The sequence below is a fragment of the Myotis davidii genome, unplaced genomic scaffold (assembly GCF_000327345.1).
Source record: "Myotis davidii unplaced genomic scaffold, ASM32734v1 scaffold732, whole genome shotgun sequence".
Lineage (NCBI taxonomy): Eukaryota > Metazoa > Chordata > Mammalia > Chiroptera > Vespertilionidae > Myotis > Myotis davidii.
In genome coordinates, this window is record NW_006284349.1 from 449194 (window position 1) to 466651 (window position 17458).

Here is a 17458-nt window from a genome sequence, read left to right on the forward strand (position 1 = left end):
GAAAGAAATAAGATCTGCATTAAAATAAAGGCTATTCTTACTGGTCCTGTAACCCACTAGTTGAAGATACATTAATGTAGTTTACTCAAATGCAGTAGGTCTCTTGATTCCTAGTCTTAATCATCATTTCCATATACTGTCTGCATTTTTTTTTTGTCTATCCTACCATTGCAAAAATAGGCAAGAGCAGGGATTTTCTCATTGAACCCTCAATTTTTATTTACTCCTTGTGCCAGGAACACCAGTCATAGTGACATTTGGAGTCTATAGAATACATTTATTCTCCTGTGTTTTCCTTTAAATATTATAATCTTATTTCCCCGGTTTCAGACATTCAGGTACCAACTAATTTTTTTCCTTAAAGTGGAAACTTTTTATCGTTTCCATAAATGGAGTATAGCTATAGATATCATTTGCCATGAATAGAAGGAATCCCATAAAAATGCAGTGAAAGTAGAACAATGTTATAAATTTTAGCTAAGTATTCTTACTGTTAAAGCTATGAACCCAAGGCCCATTTGCCTTCTTCAGGAAGGATATTTTGTTATCAAAAGGTATAAAGATTATTAGCACCAAATTGAAACTTTGTTTTTGCTTTAATACTAGAAAAGGAAAGAAACTTTAATTTTGGTAGTATTTAGTGTACTGTGCCTGTGCCACATTTTAGGGAAACACTGCCATATACCTATTAAGTCAGTCAATCATTGCTGATAGTAACCAATGCAGTTAAAGTTCATGGAAGTGTTTTTGGTTCCTTAGAAAACAGAAAAGACTGAATTTCTGGGTTTCTTCTACAAACACTGTATGCATGTACTCACTGCTCCTTTACTGGCAAATACCACGGAAGACAAACCTAGCAAAGGTAAGATAATGCAGATTGGTAGTTCTTGAATTCTGAAACTCATGGTGTTAACATAGAAGTCTAATGTATTTTCAGAAGAGGTGTTCAAAGTAAAATTTCTTTAAAGTGTTATAATCAGATATCAAAGAAAATAAGAATTGCTTTCGGATTTTTAAATTTTATTTTAATAGGAGGGCGCGGAGGGATTTATTGTTCCATTTATTTACCAGTATGCCCTCATGGGTTGATTTTTGTCCCTGATGAATCTGCAACCTTGATGTATTGTGACAATGCTCTAACCAACTCTAGCTATCTGGCCAGGGTGCCTTCACAATTTTAAAACAATTTTTTGTTGGCAGTATTTGTTTTTAGTTTGCATTTACATAAGTGAAATAAATAGAAGTAGCTATGAGAAAATTCATTTTAAGTTATTTATACTCCAGATGTGTAGTAGAGCAAAGCTTATACTCAATATTAAGCTGTTTATATTTGCACTGAGGATGAATCAAAACATTATTTGTTACTTTTGCATTTTATTCCTTTTGCTTTTAGCTTGTCTGTTTAATTTAGAAAGTAGTTTTAGGGTCTTCATTGGGAAATTCCTTATTGAAGCTTTCCGAATAACTATATTATTTTGTCATATGAATTATCAGTGTATAATATTTTAATTTACAGCACCACTTAGAAAATAAATGTTAAATTTACTTTTAATGACTTTGGAATCAAGTCTTGGAAACAAGATATACTCATTTCTCCTACCTACTTTATTCCTGTTAGGTAAAGCTTGAGGCTTTTTTCCAGACCCACATGTTTTATTCATCAAACATTTATTGAGAACCCATTGCATGGAAGGCATGTGCTATAATCTTTAGGGGCATAATGGGGGAATTGAAAAAATTAGTAAAATACTTTCAGAGGCTTACTGCCTGGTGAGGAAGATACACCAATCATTGTAATTCACTATGGATTCATTATGTATAATAAAGGAGGCACAGAACACACTTCATTCATAGGAGTAGAGAGAATAATTCCATCAAAGACTAGATGTGTCTGGCAGAACCTATGCTATGCTGAGGGATGTGTTAAGACGTGGTAGAGCATTCTTGCACTTGGAATAAAGCAGATGTAGTACATTTGTATCCCATCTCTGCTTTACTAACTTTTCAGACGTGCGTCTTGTAAAACTAATTCCTCATAGAGTTATTTAGATGAAGAAAAAATGTAAAGCATCATTCTTAGTACATGGTAGGCATTCAGTGAATGTTAGTTTCCTTTTCCTTAACTTTAAATATTTAGGTTAATAGAAGGAATTTTACTTGATTTGAATTTAGGTTCTTATATTTGGGGAGAAAAAGAAAATTATCCATTAAATATAAATTGTGTTTTGTTATTTTAGATGATTTTCAGACTGCCCAGTTGTTGGCACTTGTATTGGAATTGTTAACATTTTGTGTGGAGCATCATACCTACCACATAAAGAACTACATAATTAATAAGGACATCCTCCGGAGAGTGCTAGTGCTCATGGCCTCGAAGCATGCTTTCTTGGCATTATGTAAGTGTTGCTTCTGGTAGAATTACTTATCTATATCCTATCATGTTGTTGGTAGTTTTAGGTCTCATTGCCTAAGAAGAAATGATCACTGATTTCAAGTCAGAAGAGCTAATACTAAGCTACACCGATTATGTATTTGTGCCACATTTTGAGCAGCTGATTGTCCTGACTTTGTTCTTTCTCGTTACTATCCAGCAAAGGGTTAATTAAAGTATATCTGTAAAGTGTATTGCCGAAGAGTGTTACATTCCATCATTAAGATGGCACCTGAGATCATTTTACCTCAGTTACTATTTTTTAACCTTAGATTGCATTACTAATTACAAATTAGGCATTCTTCTTGTTAGACTAGTCTCAAATGAAATCATGAAGAAACATTTTCATAATTTGGAAAATTTATACCTAATAGAACTGAGTTCACAAAGCACAGCCTCTCTCAAGTTACAGAATGCCTAGCACAGATGTCTACAGATGGTCCATTTTTTAATTCCACAAATGATTTTTCTCCAGCTTTATTGACATTGTGTTATCTCAGATATTTTAGAGCAGGGTGGCAGTTGTGGCGAAATCTGGCCTGTGGTCTATTTTTATGCAACTGGCAAACTGAAAAATGGTTATTATGTTTTTAAAGGGTTGTTTAAAAAAGGTGAGAGACCATATGACCATACATGGCTCACAAAGCTTAGAATATGTACTGTGTACACTTTTATAGAATGGTTTGTCAGCTCTTTTAGAGCAACAGATAGTCTTTTAACAAGGTTGTTTATGGTTACACAGTTCTCAAAAATTGACTTTCACTGTGTTCTTAAGACCCTACTTTATTGAAGTAAAAAACATTTTTTCTGTATTGGAAATAGGTTAATCCATTCTTGATCATATAGCAGCCAGCCTTCTTTGGTTAAGTTGGTAGACCAATTTTAGGGGTACCCTTGTGACTCATTAAGAGACATCTGCTGGTAACTAACTTATGCTTTTGGTTGTTTATAGGTAAGTTTGGTTGTTTTGTTGTTATTGTTTAAAGGCATCATAGTCATACACTAATTAGGAACCTGAATATATATATCCGTTTTTGCTCTTTTTGGTTTACATCATTTAACATTTTTTTCCTTGATTTTTAAAAACATCCTTAAATTATAAAAACATTATATAAGACTGCTTCTGGTGTTGATTTGTTTTATCAACATTTTATCTTTTATCTATTAGAAATAGGGTTCCTTCTAAAAAATTCATTTAATTTTCTATCAGGATAACAGTTGTTACAATTGACAGTTTTTCAGGCCTGTGTACACATTGCAGTATGTACTGAGAATACATCTGGACAGAGTATATTTTTCATTTTTCAGATATTTTGTACAACTACTTTCTGCTAATTACCCAGAATCTTTGATAATACTTTAGTGATCGTTTTTTCCAGCCAGAAGTAATAGTATTGGTGGTATTAACCTAGACTGCTAAGGGCAGCAAAAAAATAAATTCATTATTTTGGTTCTATCCTGCTTTTGCATATGTTTATGAGCTTTATTAGCACATGTGAAAGAGGGTTTTTAAATTAATGTGCATTTTCCTTGTATACCTACCACAGCAAAAGTGAGCCCCAAGACCAAGTTGAGAGGGAGTTTATAATGAATGCTTCTTTGAATTATGTCCACCATAGAAGGTTTTGTTTGAAGGTGGGAAAGGGAGTTTGTGAGCCGGTGGGACAGAATGGAACATCTGAATAAAAACATTAATCAGTTTATTTCAACAAATTTAATAAAAATAAATACTACCATATTTCATTGATTCTAAGGCAGCGGTCGCCAATCTTTCGGATCACATGGACCACTGGTTGGTGACAGCTGCTCCAAAGGTTTTCTTCAACCAGCGGTCACCAACTTGGACCTCATGGACCATCAGTGGTCCACGGTTGGCGACCGCTGCCCTAAGGTATATATTTGTATGCATTTATCATCTCAAATTAAGGTAAGTCTTCACAGTTAATGGCATGATCTGTAGTCCTGTTTGTTCATTTTGTTTTCCTAGTAGTAGAAAAGATAAAGAGTTTGCAATCAGTGGCATCTTCGATTTGAAGAAGTATATGTACTTGGAATTAGAAAAATGAAGATGATTTTGACCTGTACTCAGGAGATGGCCTATAAAAGTCAAAACACATCACCACAAGCACTATATTGTGATGTGTTTAGATGTTTAGTGGAAATGGTTTATTCTACATGAATAAAGCAGATCAGGGAAATTTTGAAAGAGTTCAGTTGAATTTCTATTAATCATGGGGCGAGTATGGCATTCTTATTTGAACACGCTGTTAAGATGTGCAAATGTGGAAAAGTGGTGTGTGAGTGTTTGTGGGTGGGTAGAACACAAGTCCCATAGGAGAGTGTCAGGAAAGATCTCTTCAGTTCTCCATCTCATTTGGCTTGCAGTATTGCAAAGAAAATGTCTCATCATTTAATGAGAACTCTGAAGAGAATCATTACAAATTAATGGAAGTTTATCTTTTAGGAAATTCAAGCATGCCAGATAAATCTTAGTTATCTTTTTTTATTAATATTTTCCAAATAAAGTTATCATTAATCCTAACCCTCAAATTATTCTCAGTGTGGCTGTCTTCCCAGTACTGAGAATATAAGTAGCTTCTGAAAGAAGATGCCAGTTAGTAGTAATGAGCTCTTTAGGACTGGCTTTGCAGTATACAGGAGTTTTTATTAAGGATTTCTAGAAAAACTAAATATAATTTGAGATGATTTAAGGTATTTTTGGTCTTCTGAGAAAGGAGTACATTAAAATACTAGGTATAATTTTGTAAGGGAGGGTTTTGTAAGTAAATTTAGATGCATACTTGCAAGGACAAAATATAAATGGTTAAATGTAAATAATTTGGGGACTTGGGGAACTTCATTTTTTATATCTGCTGCTGCTTAATTAGTATACTTTTATCATATTTAAAGACAACTAATCAAGTCTGTAGCTGAGACCAGCAATACTTTCAAATATAGGTTAGAGATATGTACACACACACACACTAATAGTAATAGTCTTATTTCTTGGCCTTTTCAGGATTCTTGGATCTTACATTGTAGCCTTCTAGCTCATTTTTATGTTGTCTGTATTTTTGTAGAAAATATGAAAATCTATAAGAGGAATGAGGTAATTTTGTTCGAGGTGCTTTTATTCAGCTATCATTTAATTACACAGGAGGCATAAAGTCTCAAACTTATTACATGAAATCTCATGTTGTATAAGGTAAAGATGGATTACTTGTTTTAGAGATGATTGAAACTAAGCAGAAAAGATCCCTGGCTTGTTAATAATGAAGGCTAGAGGTGTGAGTGGAAGTAGAGTGCACTTTACATTGAAAATCCTATGGTTATGTCAGTTTGACATATCCCAAAAGCTTTCTCTCATACTCCGTTGAGCAACTTGACTTCTCAGAACTCTGGTAAATTTTTGAAAGCTTTTTTTTTTTATCCAACAGCAAAACATAGTGGTTGGATATTCTTGATACAGGTTCTTTTTGGGGAAAGGTTTGAGTGGAAACAATACAAATTTTGATAAAAATAAATGAGGGCAAATGGAAATGAGCAGAACAAAAAGACCTTAGAACTACCTTCTATCTATATCAGCAGTTTCTGAACAGAACTGCTCTTGAGGAAATGGTGGTGCTCTCTGCATACCCTTAGTCTTAGTGAATTCTAGGAAGGGAGCTGCTTTTCACTTAACCTAGGAACTGCATGCAGACCACAGGGTTCAGCTAGTGTGTGTTATGGTAGGACACAAGTCTCCACAAAGCCTGCAAAGTTAGAGTACCAATTCTTAGTAGCTCTTGCCTTAATTACTAAAAGCTTAAAATTTGGCCTTAGTAGCATGAGCTCTAAAGTATTGACTTTTATTCTCACAAATGGAACTGCCTCACTAAGTTCATTTGTCTAGTAATAAAAGAAAAACCAAACTCTAAAACCATTGTTTTGGGAAAATAAACCCTTGTTCTGGTTTGACTTAAAACACAGAAAGATGCCTCTTATTGTATAAAATGTCTTATTTCACCATGCTTATGTATTTGAAAATAGTCATTAGTTTAAAAAATAAAATGCAATTGCTATTATATAAACTATTTTGAAATTCCCTGCCCAGAGTGTCTCTTTAGAAAGAAACACTCTTAAAGTTGGATTGTTAAGGCAGTTTATAATCAACTGTACCTGATTGGGCATTCACTTGTGCACCTCTTTTCTGCCAACGAAAGAAAAATTGAGCTGCTTTACTCCTCTGCCTTCCCACCCAGAAACCGTGTCAGCATGGTTGCCTGGCTACCTGCTCATGAAGGACTTGATTAATAACAAATTGGCAATTTAACGAGCCACTTCCATGATCTCCAAAGAAACCAAAATACAAACACAATATTTAATCTTGCCAACCGAAGACGATGTGACTGCATGAAGTGAGTATGCTTTTTTGAACTGTTTACAGTAACTGGGGCATTAACTTACTGATAATTCCATTTAGGTAAAGAGGGCTTTGTTGAAGTCTAGCTGTCTGCGTATATTTGGATCTTGACGAATGGTGACTTAACTCCCCATACCTCAAGATGTAAATATACCTTTTAATCTGTAAGTTAAAGCCTAATTAATTGTAAAAAAGGAAAACTATGAAAAAAATTTAAAAAGCATACTCGCTGCAATAAGCATAGAGGACCACATTTTAAAAATAACATCCTCTAAATTTTTTTTAAAATACAGGAAGGCAAATTTTGGGTCATGCAGATTTTTGTGGTTTATAGCATTTATCCAAGCACGCCCACAAATAAACCAATGCAACCATGTGTTCTGATGCAAAATAATAAAGTGTCCAAAAGTAATGGTCAAATTACACCAATGGATTGCCCTAATAAAACAATGGTTTTTCTGTTGTTTTGACGGTATATATAAACGAATATATGTAGATTCTCATCTTAAGTAGTATGATAGGTTAATTCATTCATTGGCTCTATCTTAGTTCCTATGTCAGCTGTAAAGTACATTTTGGTCATTAGTAACTTCCAGAATTTTTCTGGCTCTCTAAGACTTGTGTTCTATGATGACACACACTACTTTTAGAATACATTTTTCTGATAACCCTCTTGTAATCCTTATCTTTAGGTTCATACTTCTGGAAGCAGTAACATCACTGCACGAAGAATTATATTTATTAGACAGATTTTTGTGTGTGTGAGTCTAAAATATGGAAGTGTGGTATGTAATTTGAATAATGCCTCTTCATTTCAGGTGCTCTTCGTTTTAAGAGAAAGATTATTGGATTAAAAGATGAGTTTTACAACCGCTACATAATGAAAAGCTTTTTGTTTGAACCAGTAGTCAAAGCATTTCTCAACAATGGATCCCGCTACAATCTGATGAACTCTGCCATAATAGAGATGTTTGAATTTATAAGAGTGGTAGGTTCTGTACTTTATTAGTTAGGTTTTGGTTTTAATTATTGAGGAACTTTAATCTGCATTATTGGGACTTTGGCTTGAGTTATTGTATTTGAAGATAATTTTTTAAAAGAAAACGTGTGTTACCAAAAGCTTATGAGAGAGAGTCAATTCAAACTAATAAAAACCAAAATAATCTCTCTCAGCAGCTATGATTCCTTTTTGTAGGATAGTTTGAAAACTGCTTTAATACTGTCAGGGTAATCATTTTAAGAAAGTAACATTACAGTTGATAACTATTTAGATGTGTTTTTGTTTAACTTTCTTGACTTTCTCCCACATATATCTTTTTTACTTCTTTTCTAAACTTTTTTGTCTATTTTTTAATATGTTTTTATTGATTTTAGAGCAAGAAAGGAATGGAAAGGGAGAGAGGGAAATATCGATTGGCTGCCTCCTGCATGCTCCCTACTGGGGACCGAGGCCGCAACTTGGGCATGTGCTCTGACCAGGAATTGATCTGGCGACCTTTTGGTGCATGGGACGACGCTCAGCCAACTGAGCCACACTGGCCATGGCTCTCCCATATGTTTCTAAAGGGCAATTTCATAACAAACTCTTCTTGGTTCTTTAATAATATATTAGGTTAGTGCTTTTCAAATATTGGTGTGTGTTAGAGTTATCTGTGGCATGCTTTTTAAAAAATTATGGTAAAGTGTATACGTAATATAAAATTTGCCATTTTAACCATTTCTAAGTATATAATTCACTGGCATTAAGTGTGTTCACATTGTTGCGCAACCATTACCACCATCCACCTCCAACACTTTAGTATGATTTAAAATCTGCCCAGGTGGTATCTGGGCATTTACTTTGGAAAGACCCACAGATAATGCTGAGGTACACCAAAAACGGGGGAACTAGTGAAGGACCCAATATGGTATGCCCATTTTTATTGTTTGATGATCTCTAAGATAGTATCATAATTTTATGAAGTCAGCCTGTTTTGGGTGGGTTTGTCAGTTCATGACAAGGAAGTCATATCTTTCTAAAATAGCATTTCATCTCATTTTTTATTATAATTCTTTTTTATAGGAAGATATAAAATCATTGACTGCTCATGTTATTGAAAATTACTGGAAAGCACTGGAAGATGTAGATTATGTACAGACATTTAAAGGATTAAAATTGAGATTTGAACAACAAAGAGAAAGGCAAGATAATCCCAAACTTGACAGGTAAGTTACCCCGTATTTGAACCTGTTCATTCAGTGACAAGTTGTAGGGCAGTGACTCTTGTTTTGCTTGTATTTTGCTTGTTTGGCTTGGCAGGGGAGGAGGAACTGCAGCTAGTGACTAGAAGTGATAGGCTTCTGTACAATGGTCAGTGTGTTTCCTTGAAGATGTAGGTGGATTTGATCTGTGGGCTCTTCCTCAAGCATATATCAAGCTAGATAATGAAAAAGAAAAGAATGCCACTTACGTGGCATTGAAACTTCATATGTCCAAACAAATGAAAATATTATCTTACTTGCTTTGAATTACAAAGTATTTTTAAGAACTCTTGTACATTTTCCTAAATACCTGAATTCACATACTTATGCTATATTTTAAAATCCATAAATTATGACTTGTTAATTCCTAATGTTAAGCTTAGTAACTGATCTGTAGTAGTACAATTTTGATCATACGAAGTTTGATTCCACTAGTTAATACTAGATAGATAGGGCTGTGTGTTTCTAAATTACATGTTGGGTAAAATCTGTTTTTGTCAGTCTTTAGTGTATAAATCTGTTTTATCCCATTTATCTATTAAGACTGTATCTGATTCAGCCCTGACCAGTTTGGCTCAGTGGCTAGAGCGTCAGCCTGTGGACTGAAGAGTCCCAGGTTCCATTCCGGTCAAAGGCATGTACCTTGGTTGCAGGCACATCCCCAGTAGAGGGTGTGCAGGAGGCAGCTGATGGATGTTTCTCTCTCTCTTCCTCTCTGTAAAAAATCAATAAAATATAAAAAAGACTGTATCTAATTCAGAACAATACTTAAAAAATATCTAGTTAAGTCTTTATGAGTCTGTTTACTCTATCTTCTCTTTACTCATAGTATGCGGTCCATTTTGAGGAATCATAGATATCGAAGAGATGCCAGAACACTCGAAGATGAAGAGGAGATGTGGTTCAACGCAGATGAAGATGATATGGAAGATGGAGAAGCTGTAGTGTCTCCATCTGACAAAGCTAAAAATGATGATGATATTATGGATCCAATAAGTAAATTCATGGAAAGGAAGAAATGTATGTTGAAAATATGAACAAGGAGAAATGAAGTCTTTCTCACCTTATGTTTATTCTTATTTTGTGACTGTATGATTAGTATCTGATTTGTATGTATGACAACATAAATTTTAAAGATGTTGCTTATAAGAGTGAATTAATAGTTCTGCTGTGAAAGCATAAACTAAGTTTTCTTAATTTTACTTAAGGAGAAAATTATCAGAAAGGGTAGAAACACTAAATATGATACTGAAGGTTTCATTCCTTATCAGTAATAAAAATTCAGTAGTAATGATGTTTAGTATTTTGCTAAGTAAGCTTTGTTCAGAGATTGATCTTCAGTGTTTCTCCCTAGCAGAGGAGTAAACTGTGTTCTAGTGTCTCCTCATTTGGGGGATTTTTAAAGATGAGTATGTTTGACAACTATTGACAACATTCTTATTTTTAGTAAAAGAAAGTGAGGAAAAGGAGGTACTTCTGAAAACAAATCTTTCCGGCCGGCAAAGCCCAAGTTTCAAGCTTTCCCTCTCTAGTGGGACAAAGACTAACCTCACCAGCCAGTCACCTGCAACGAACCTGCCTGGATCCCCAGGGTCGCCTGGATCCCCAGGATCTCCTGGATCTCCTGGATCCGTCCCTAAAAATACATCTCAGACGGCAGCTATTACTACCAAGGTACACTTTTGACTCCCAGGCCTATCTAATTTAAGCTTTCTCAACAATAATTTTTGTGACAGTTACTGTCTTTTGGAACTGATTTAAATTTGTGAACTAGAAAATCATTCTCCTATCATCACTTGAACTAACTTACGTTTTTTGTGACCAATATAGGAGTCTGAATATATTCTAATTTTGGTTATTTGCATTTTAGAATCTCAAGTTCAGATTTGTATGTGTCACAACATTTACAGGAATTTAAAAGTTATATTACTTTTTTTATTTTAAATTTTTAAATACTTTTATTGATTTCAGAGAGGAATGGAGAGGGAGAGAGAGAGAAACAGTGATTATGGAGAGTCATTGATCAGCTGCCTCCTGCACACCCCACACTAGGGATTGAGCCCGCAACCCAGGCATGTGCCCTCACTGGCAATCGAACCCTTAACTACTCCTGGTTCATAGGTCGATGTTCAACCACTGAGCCAGGCCAGCTGGGCTTAAGTTATTTTTTTATCAATTTTCCCAATTAATACCAAGATAAAGACTTTGTGGGGAAAAGATAATCTAAAAATCTAGACACGTCTGACTTTATTTTGCCAAGCAAGGTTTATAAAAAGGAGTAAACCATTTCATTTAAAAAACGGATCAAAATTTTGACACCAAAAATGTAGGAAAGAGATTCTCAGAATGAAAATCAATTCTTTGGGCTGCTTTATGCTGCTCTGGATTAGCATAACAGACTAGCATTTGGGATTCATTGATTTAAATCAGAAATATAATGCCCATCAACACATGATCATTCCTCTGATGTGAGCAGGGACCCCTAGGCTAAAAGTGAATGTGAGAAATGCTGAGGTGAAGAGAGAGGCTGTTTGAATCTCACCACCCACCCTCCTAAATAAAGTGAACTACAGTGGTTTCTGGTCATGAGCAGGCCTCTGGGAAGTCCAGATGAAATGATGGGGAGGGGACAGGGCTGAATCACTTCCCTGATGTTTGATGTTTGTGTGCCCTCATTTCTAGTGGTCTATTTAATCTTTTGTAGATATTTTGATATACTATATAAACTTTGCTTAAAAAATTTTAATGCATTGTTAATCTTAACATTTTAAATTTAGTCATTAATGTTTTTATCTCTTGGGTGATTTACTAGGATTATAAACTACTAAATTTATGTTTTACTCCGGAAAATTTAGGAAATATATAAAAATAATGAATTTCCAGTTATATATAATCTCACTACCCAGAAATAGCCGCGGTTGTATTGAGATGGGGGTGGGGTTCTATATCCTTTACCCAAACTTAAAACATGTTGAAAATATGGTGTTTTCTTTAAATAATCCTTGTTTTTGAACAGGGAGGCCTCGTGGGTCTGGTAGATTATCCTGATGATGATGAGGATGATGACGAGGATGAAGACAAGGAAGACATGCTACCATTGTCAAAGAAAGCAAAGTTTGAGTCATAATAATGGCAACTGCCTACAATCAGTACCTGTTGAAAAAACTGGTTCTTCTACCCCTATCCCCTACAAAATTCACAACAAAGCAGTGGTCTCTTGTGAATGACTGACAGATCAGCCTCGCACACTTGACCTCTGCTCATCAAGTGCCAATTCAAAGGAGCAGAAGGAGGGGATATTACACATTAGGGGAAAGACGTAAGCCTTGAGCTCTCCAGCTTGGACCACACATTGCCCTTTTCTCAGGGAAGGAAATGGAAACATAAAGCCAACAGGGCAGGGGTTTTGTAAGTGGAACTCTGGATTGACTGGTCAGTTGCTACAATCAGAATATGCTCTGTCGGACCATGTTTGGGACTCAGAAGAATAGGCTTTTCAGCCATAATTCTTCACTAGTCAAGAATGCCAGCAGTTTCTTTGTATAAAGAGACCTGCCTTTAAAACCATACATTCTGAACATTTTAGTCAAGCTACAACAGGTTTGGAAAACCTATGGGGGAGGGGTGAATATAAAATTTCCTCTTTTTTATCTGTTCCCTTTGCCCTTCGAACTGCAGATTTTTTAAAAGTGGGGATTTGTCCCTACTTGATTAAAGATTGAGTGGAATTCTAGATGTGGTCATTTGTGTCATAATTTTTTTGTTTCATTTTGTTTTTTGATTTTTTGCTCCCCTGAGTGTATGCTTAGTTGAGTATATATATTTGGGACCATTAAAACTTTTTTTGATGTAATATAACCTAACGTTGTGCTGGTACCTGTTTTACCATGTGTAATTTTTGTTCTGCATCACAGTTCTTAATTTGTTGAGAGTTTTATGAAAGATGGTATAGTTTTTATTGACAAAAGCAAAGTAATCTTACAACTATGTGCATACAGAAGCAATACTATTTTGTGACTAAATATTTTATATTAAAATTTACATCAGCAACTGTCTTGAGAATTCAGGGAAATAGAGTGGAATTTAAACTTTCAACAGTTTTGTTAAACATAGAACAGTGACATTAGTATTCCAAAGAGATTCTGAAACTTCATATCTTGGGAAAATGACGGTACATTAAATAAAAATTGAGGATGGATGATTTAAAAATTAACATTTGATTTTTGAATAATAAAAAGAAAAGTGAAGAGTAATAGAAATTGTATTAGTTGTATGTTTCTTTTCTTTTTTTAAATTACTCCCTTTGGAATACCAGTTGGAGTTGATGGTGGTGGTTCCTAAATTAATACCTGGCCAGAGGACCATCAGCTAGTACCTTTTAAAACAGTTTTTTTTTAAAATAGGTTTTTTTCTTGTCTTAGGTGTGCTAAAATGAAAAATCTCAATTCCACATACCCTCACTTTAAGTGAGATTTTAGAATTTACTGAAGAATATATTTGCAAATGTGAGTACAAATTCATATCCAGGAAAGGATACCGTTTTAATTAAGCACTGTGTGCTTCTAAGCTTTTCGTTTGCTTTGGTCTTTAGTAAATTCTAATTTGTGGTACCAAAAATAAGGTTATATTGAATAGTTGGGTGGAAATCCAGAAAGCAACATTTGCTACACTCGAGGAGAGTTTTGTTTTTAGCTAATTGAATCTTTGAGTGTATAATTAAATAGAAGAGTGTAAGTGTATTTCACTACAGTATAGGGCTACTTCTGAGTCACAAGTTCTGGCTATTAATAATTGAAGTTTATCCACTTATCTTGCAAATAAAGATAAGAAAAATGTAATAGGATCTAAGTTAATTATATCATGTGCCATGTGAAATGAAAGTACCATGTGAAATGTTTTGCTTTAAGCATACAGTTTATTGTTTATGTTTGTTTATTTAAGAACTTAGTTTTTAATTTCTGGTTTCTCTCTTTTTGTATTTTTATGACAACATATTGAATGCTGCATTAGCTTCTCAGCTCTGGTGGCATCATGTAGGTATTGTAAAAGTCCCAGGCAGGATGTCTTTCTTGAACACAGATTGAGTTAACTTTGCATCTGTTTGTTAATCCTCACCCCAGGCTGTTTTTTCCTATTGATTTTTAGAGAGAGTGGAAGGGAGGTGGGGTGGAAATTGGTTGTGCCCTGACTGGGGCCAGGATCTAACCTGCAACCAAGGTAAGTGTCCTTGAATAAGAATTGAACCCAAGACTCTTCACTGCTCAGGTCAACACTCTAATCACTGAGCAACACCCGCCAAGGCTAAACATACAGTTTAAATACACCTTTCTGATTCCTGGAATACTTACTTGCCTTCATATTCTGAGCGTTCTTGATTTTGCCTTCATCAATTATGGTGTACTATATTTTTTAAAAGGATACCATTGGCCTTGGACATTTAAGAGATGCCCTTTAATTGATGGATTGTTTCGTTTCTTTAGTGATTATGGTTACTGAAGCAGAAACTTAACACAAGTTGCTATAATAGGAAAAGTGAGGTCTAAAATAGCTTGTCATTTCATTGAGAAAGACTGTTAGCAATAAATTAGCAAAAAGACTATTAGCTAGAAATACAACACTTGAATTGCCACAGTTCCATCTGACTCAAAAGTCCATGCTCTTAAGCATAGATAATGTCTTGGTAATTGATATAAATATAATGATGTGAATAGATTATTTTCTATTTCAGTGGTACTGGTTCTTTTGCTCATTTGTAATGCTTAAAATAAAAAAACAACTCAGAGTGATTACCAAACGATTTCTGAGGACACATTTATAATTGCTGCAGGAAACACCTTGACATCCTGAATTGTCCAGAAATGCTACCTGGGCATTTTTTTTTTTTGACAGGAAGAAGCCTGATGGTTTTTCCCTGTCTGATTGTATTCAGATCCTGCACTTTGTCCCTAGGAACTCCAATTTGCAAGTCAATTTTTATGAATTTGGCAATGGGGAGGCTTAGAGCAGGGGTTAATATTCTTCCTGGTTCTGTTCTAAATTGATTTAAGCAACAGTCTCTATTTAGAACAGCAAGTTTAAACTGGAAGATTCCTTGAAGTAGAAAACTTCAATTGTCTACAATTTCTAGTATTTTCCATAAAAAACTTTGTTAAGAATTTTGGAGGGAAACGGGACCATCAAAATTCTTATATATGCCCGGCCTGTGTTCCTCAGTGGTTGAGCATAGACCCAGGAACCAAAAAGTTGCTGGTTCGATTCCCAGTCCAGGACACATGCCTGGGTTGCAGGCTCAGTCTCCAGTAGAGGTATGTGTAGGAGGCATCCGATGGATGATGTTCCTCTCTAAGTGTTTCTCTCTCCTCCCTCTGTCTCTAAAAATAAAATTTAAAAAACATGAAAAAATTCTTATAAGGTTATATTTGTCATGACATTTCAAGCAAGAGGATTATTAAAAAGTTTTAAGGGATGGGTTATTGTCTACCAGTATACTGGGACATTGAGATGTATGAGGCAATGGGGCAATCATCTCTGATCCAATGCTAAATCACTTTGATTTTTCTCTGCTTGGCCTTAATGCTTCTTGACTCTTTATAATGAAACTGTTAGCCTTCAGAGATAAATGTCTTAACTACTGGAGTCAGATGTCTTGTTCCTTAAAATAGCTCTGATTAGAGACAACTTTCCTTGACTTTTTGCTCTTCTAGGTAAGTTATTCCATGGGCTCAGTGAATAGTGATTTCTTAAACGTGTTGCTAAATGGGGTTTTGTTTCGTTTCTTTCTATTCCCATTATCCCAAAAAACTGCCTGGTGTAGGTCATACCCTACCTGCCAATTCAGTGGACACCTTTCCATCCTTATATTACTTGATACTTTTACAGCATGTACTACTATCTCCTTGATCTCTTTCTCTTGGCTTCTATTGCACCATATGCTTTAACATTCATGACTTTATTTTCATGGCCCCCTTTATCCCTTCAATGCTAGGATTCACTAGGATTGCACCTTGGGTACCCATCCCAATCACTAGCCAGGCCACATTACTTGTATATCCCTGACCCAGTGATGCTATGCCCTAAAAGACTACCTTAACTTAGGTGCCCCCTCAATGCTTTTCCTGCCTTACCTGCTGATGAAATCATATTCTTCTTCCAATGTTCAGAAATGTTCCCTGACACTCCACTTCTTCCTTGAAGGAAGGGTATGTTACAGCCTTTCAGCTATGTATTCATAGTATCTGGTATGACACAAGCCCACAGATGGGTCTCCAAATGTTTACTGGATGAATGATCAAAAGACTGAATAACATGCACACAGAATATATAGACTGGGAAAGTCTTTTAGTTGATGCCCTAGCACAGTCAAAGTTTGATTAAGACCTGGCCCAATGGCTCGGTTGGTTGGAGCTCCCGTACACCAAAAGGCTGTTTCAGTTCCCCGTCAGGGCACATACTTAGGTTGTGTGTTGGGTCCCAGGTTAGGGCACATATGGGACCAACCAGTTGGTGTCGCTCGCATTGATAATTCTCCCTTCTCTAAAATCAATCAACATATATCCTCAGGTGAAAATTAAAATTTAAAAGTGATTCATATTTTAATTGGGTTTATGGAGTGATAACTGGTTAACAAAACACAGATTTCAGGTGCACAACTCTACAACACATCCATCTATATATACCCTGTATTCCACACTTAGCTGATTCATTTTTGACCATAAAGTTCCCTCTGGTGGATATAAAGCAGGGGTCCTCAAACTTTTTAAACAGGGGGCCAGTTCACTGTCCCTCAGACCGTTGGAGGGCTGGACTATAGTTAAAAAAAAAACTATGAACAAATTCCTATGCACACTGCACATACCTTATTTTGAAGTAAAAAAGCGGAACAAATACAATATTTGTATTTGCACGTGGCCCGCGGGCCGTAGTTTGAGGACCTCTGATATAAAGGGAGGACTTGAGATTTCTGTCCTTTGTACCACTGTGTTTTAAGCTAGTAGCATGAACAGAGGGTATTTTAGGTTCAGAAAATTACCTTGACTCATTTCAACAACTGCAGTTCTTAAGCCTTCCTGGTCTATTCGTCCTGGGTTCCAGCACCTCTTACTCCTCTGGTCATAGATCTTACAGATAAGTACAGACCCTTTTATCACTGGACCTAGCCATGAGCTATAGGTTTCACAGACCACTTATCCTTGGTCTGATGTTTGCAAATCTCATGCTCTTCAATGTTAAATGCTACAACATGGGTGAACCTTGAGGACATTAGGCTAAATTAAGTAAGCCATTCACAAAAAGATAAATACTAAATGTTTCCACTTATATGAGGTATTATAGTCAAAATCATAAAGAAAAAGTAGAATGGGGCAGGGGGGGTGGGGAGAAAGAGT

The 17458-nt window shown here is 35.4% G+C and overlaps 1 protein-coding gene across 1 annotated transcript in view; it reads left to right on the plus strand.

Annotated features, from left to right (window-relative positions):
- PPP4R3A (protein phosphatase 4 regulatory subunit 3A) overlaps window positions 1–12807 on the plus strand; it is a gene marked incomplete at its 5' end in the record, with an annotated part of 38668 nt that extends 25861 nt beyond the window's left edge. Inside the window, 7 exons of the mRNA XM_015571285.1 lie at window positions 760–862; window positions 2238–2396; window positions 7652–7821; window positions 8896–9038; window positions 9904–10094; window positions 10522–10748; window positions 12091–12807. Of these exons, the coding sequence (XP_015426771.1) occupies window positions 760–862; window positions 2238–2396; window positions 7652–7821; window positions 8896–9038; window positions 9904–10094; window positions 10522–10748; window positions 12091–12201 (1104 nt within the window). The remainder of the gene's footprint in view (window positions 1–759; window positions 863–2237; window positions 2397–7651; window positions 7822–8895; window positions 9039–9903; window positions 10095–10521; window positions 10749–12090) is intronic.
- Window positions 12808–17458: the final 4651 nt, after the last annotated feature.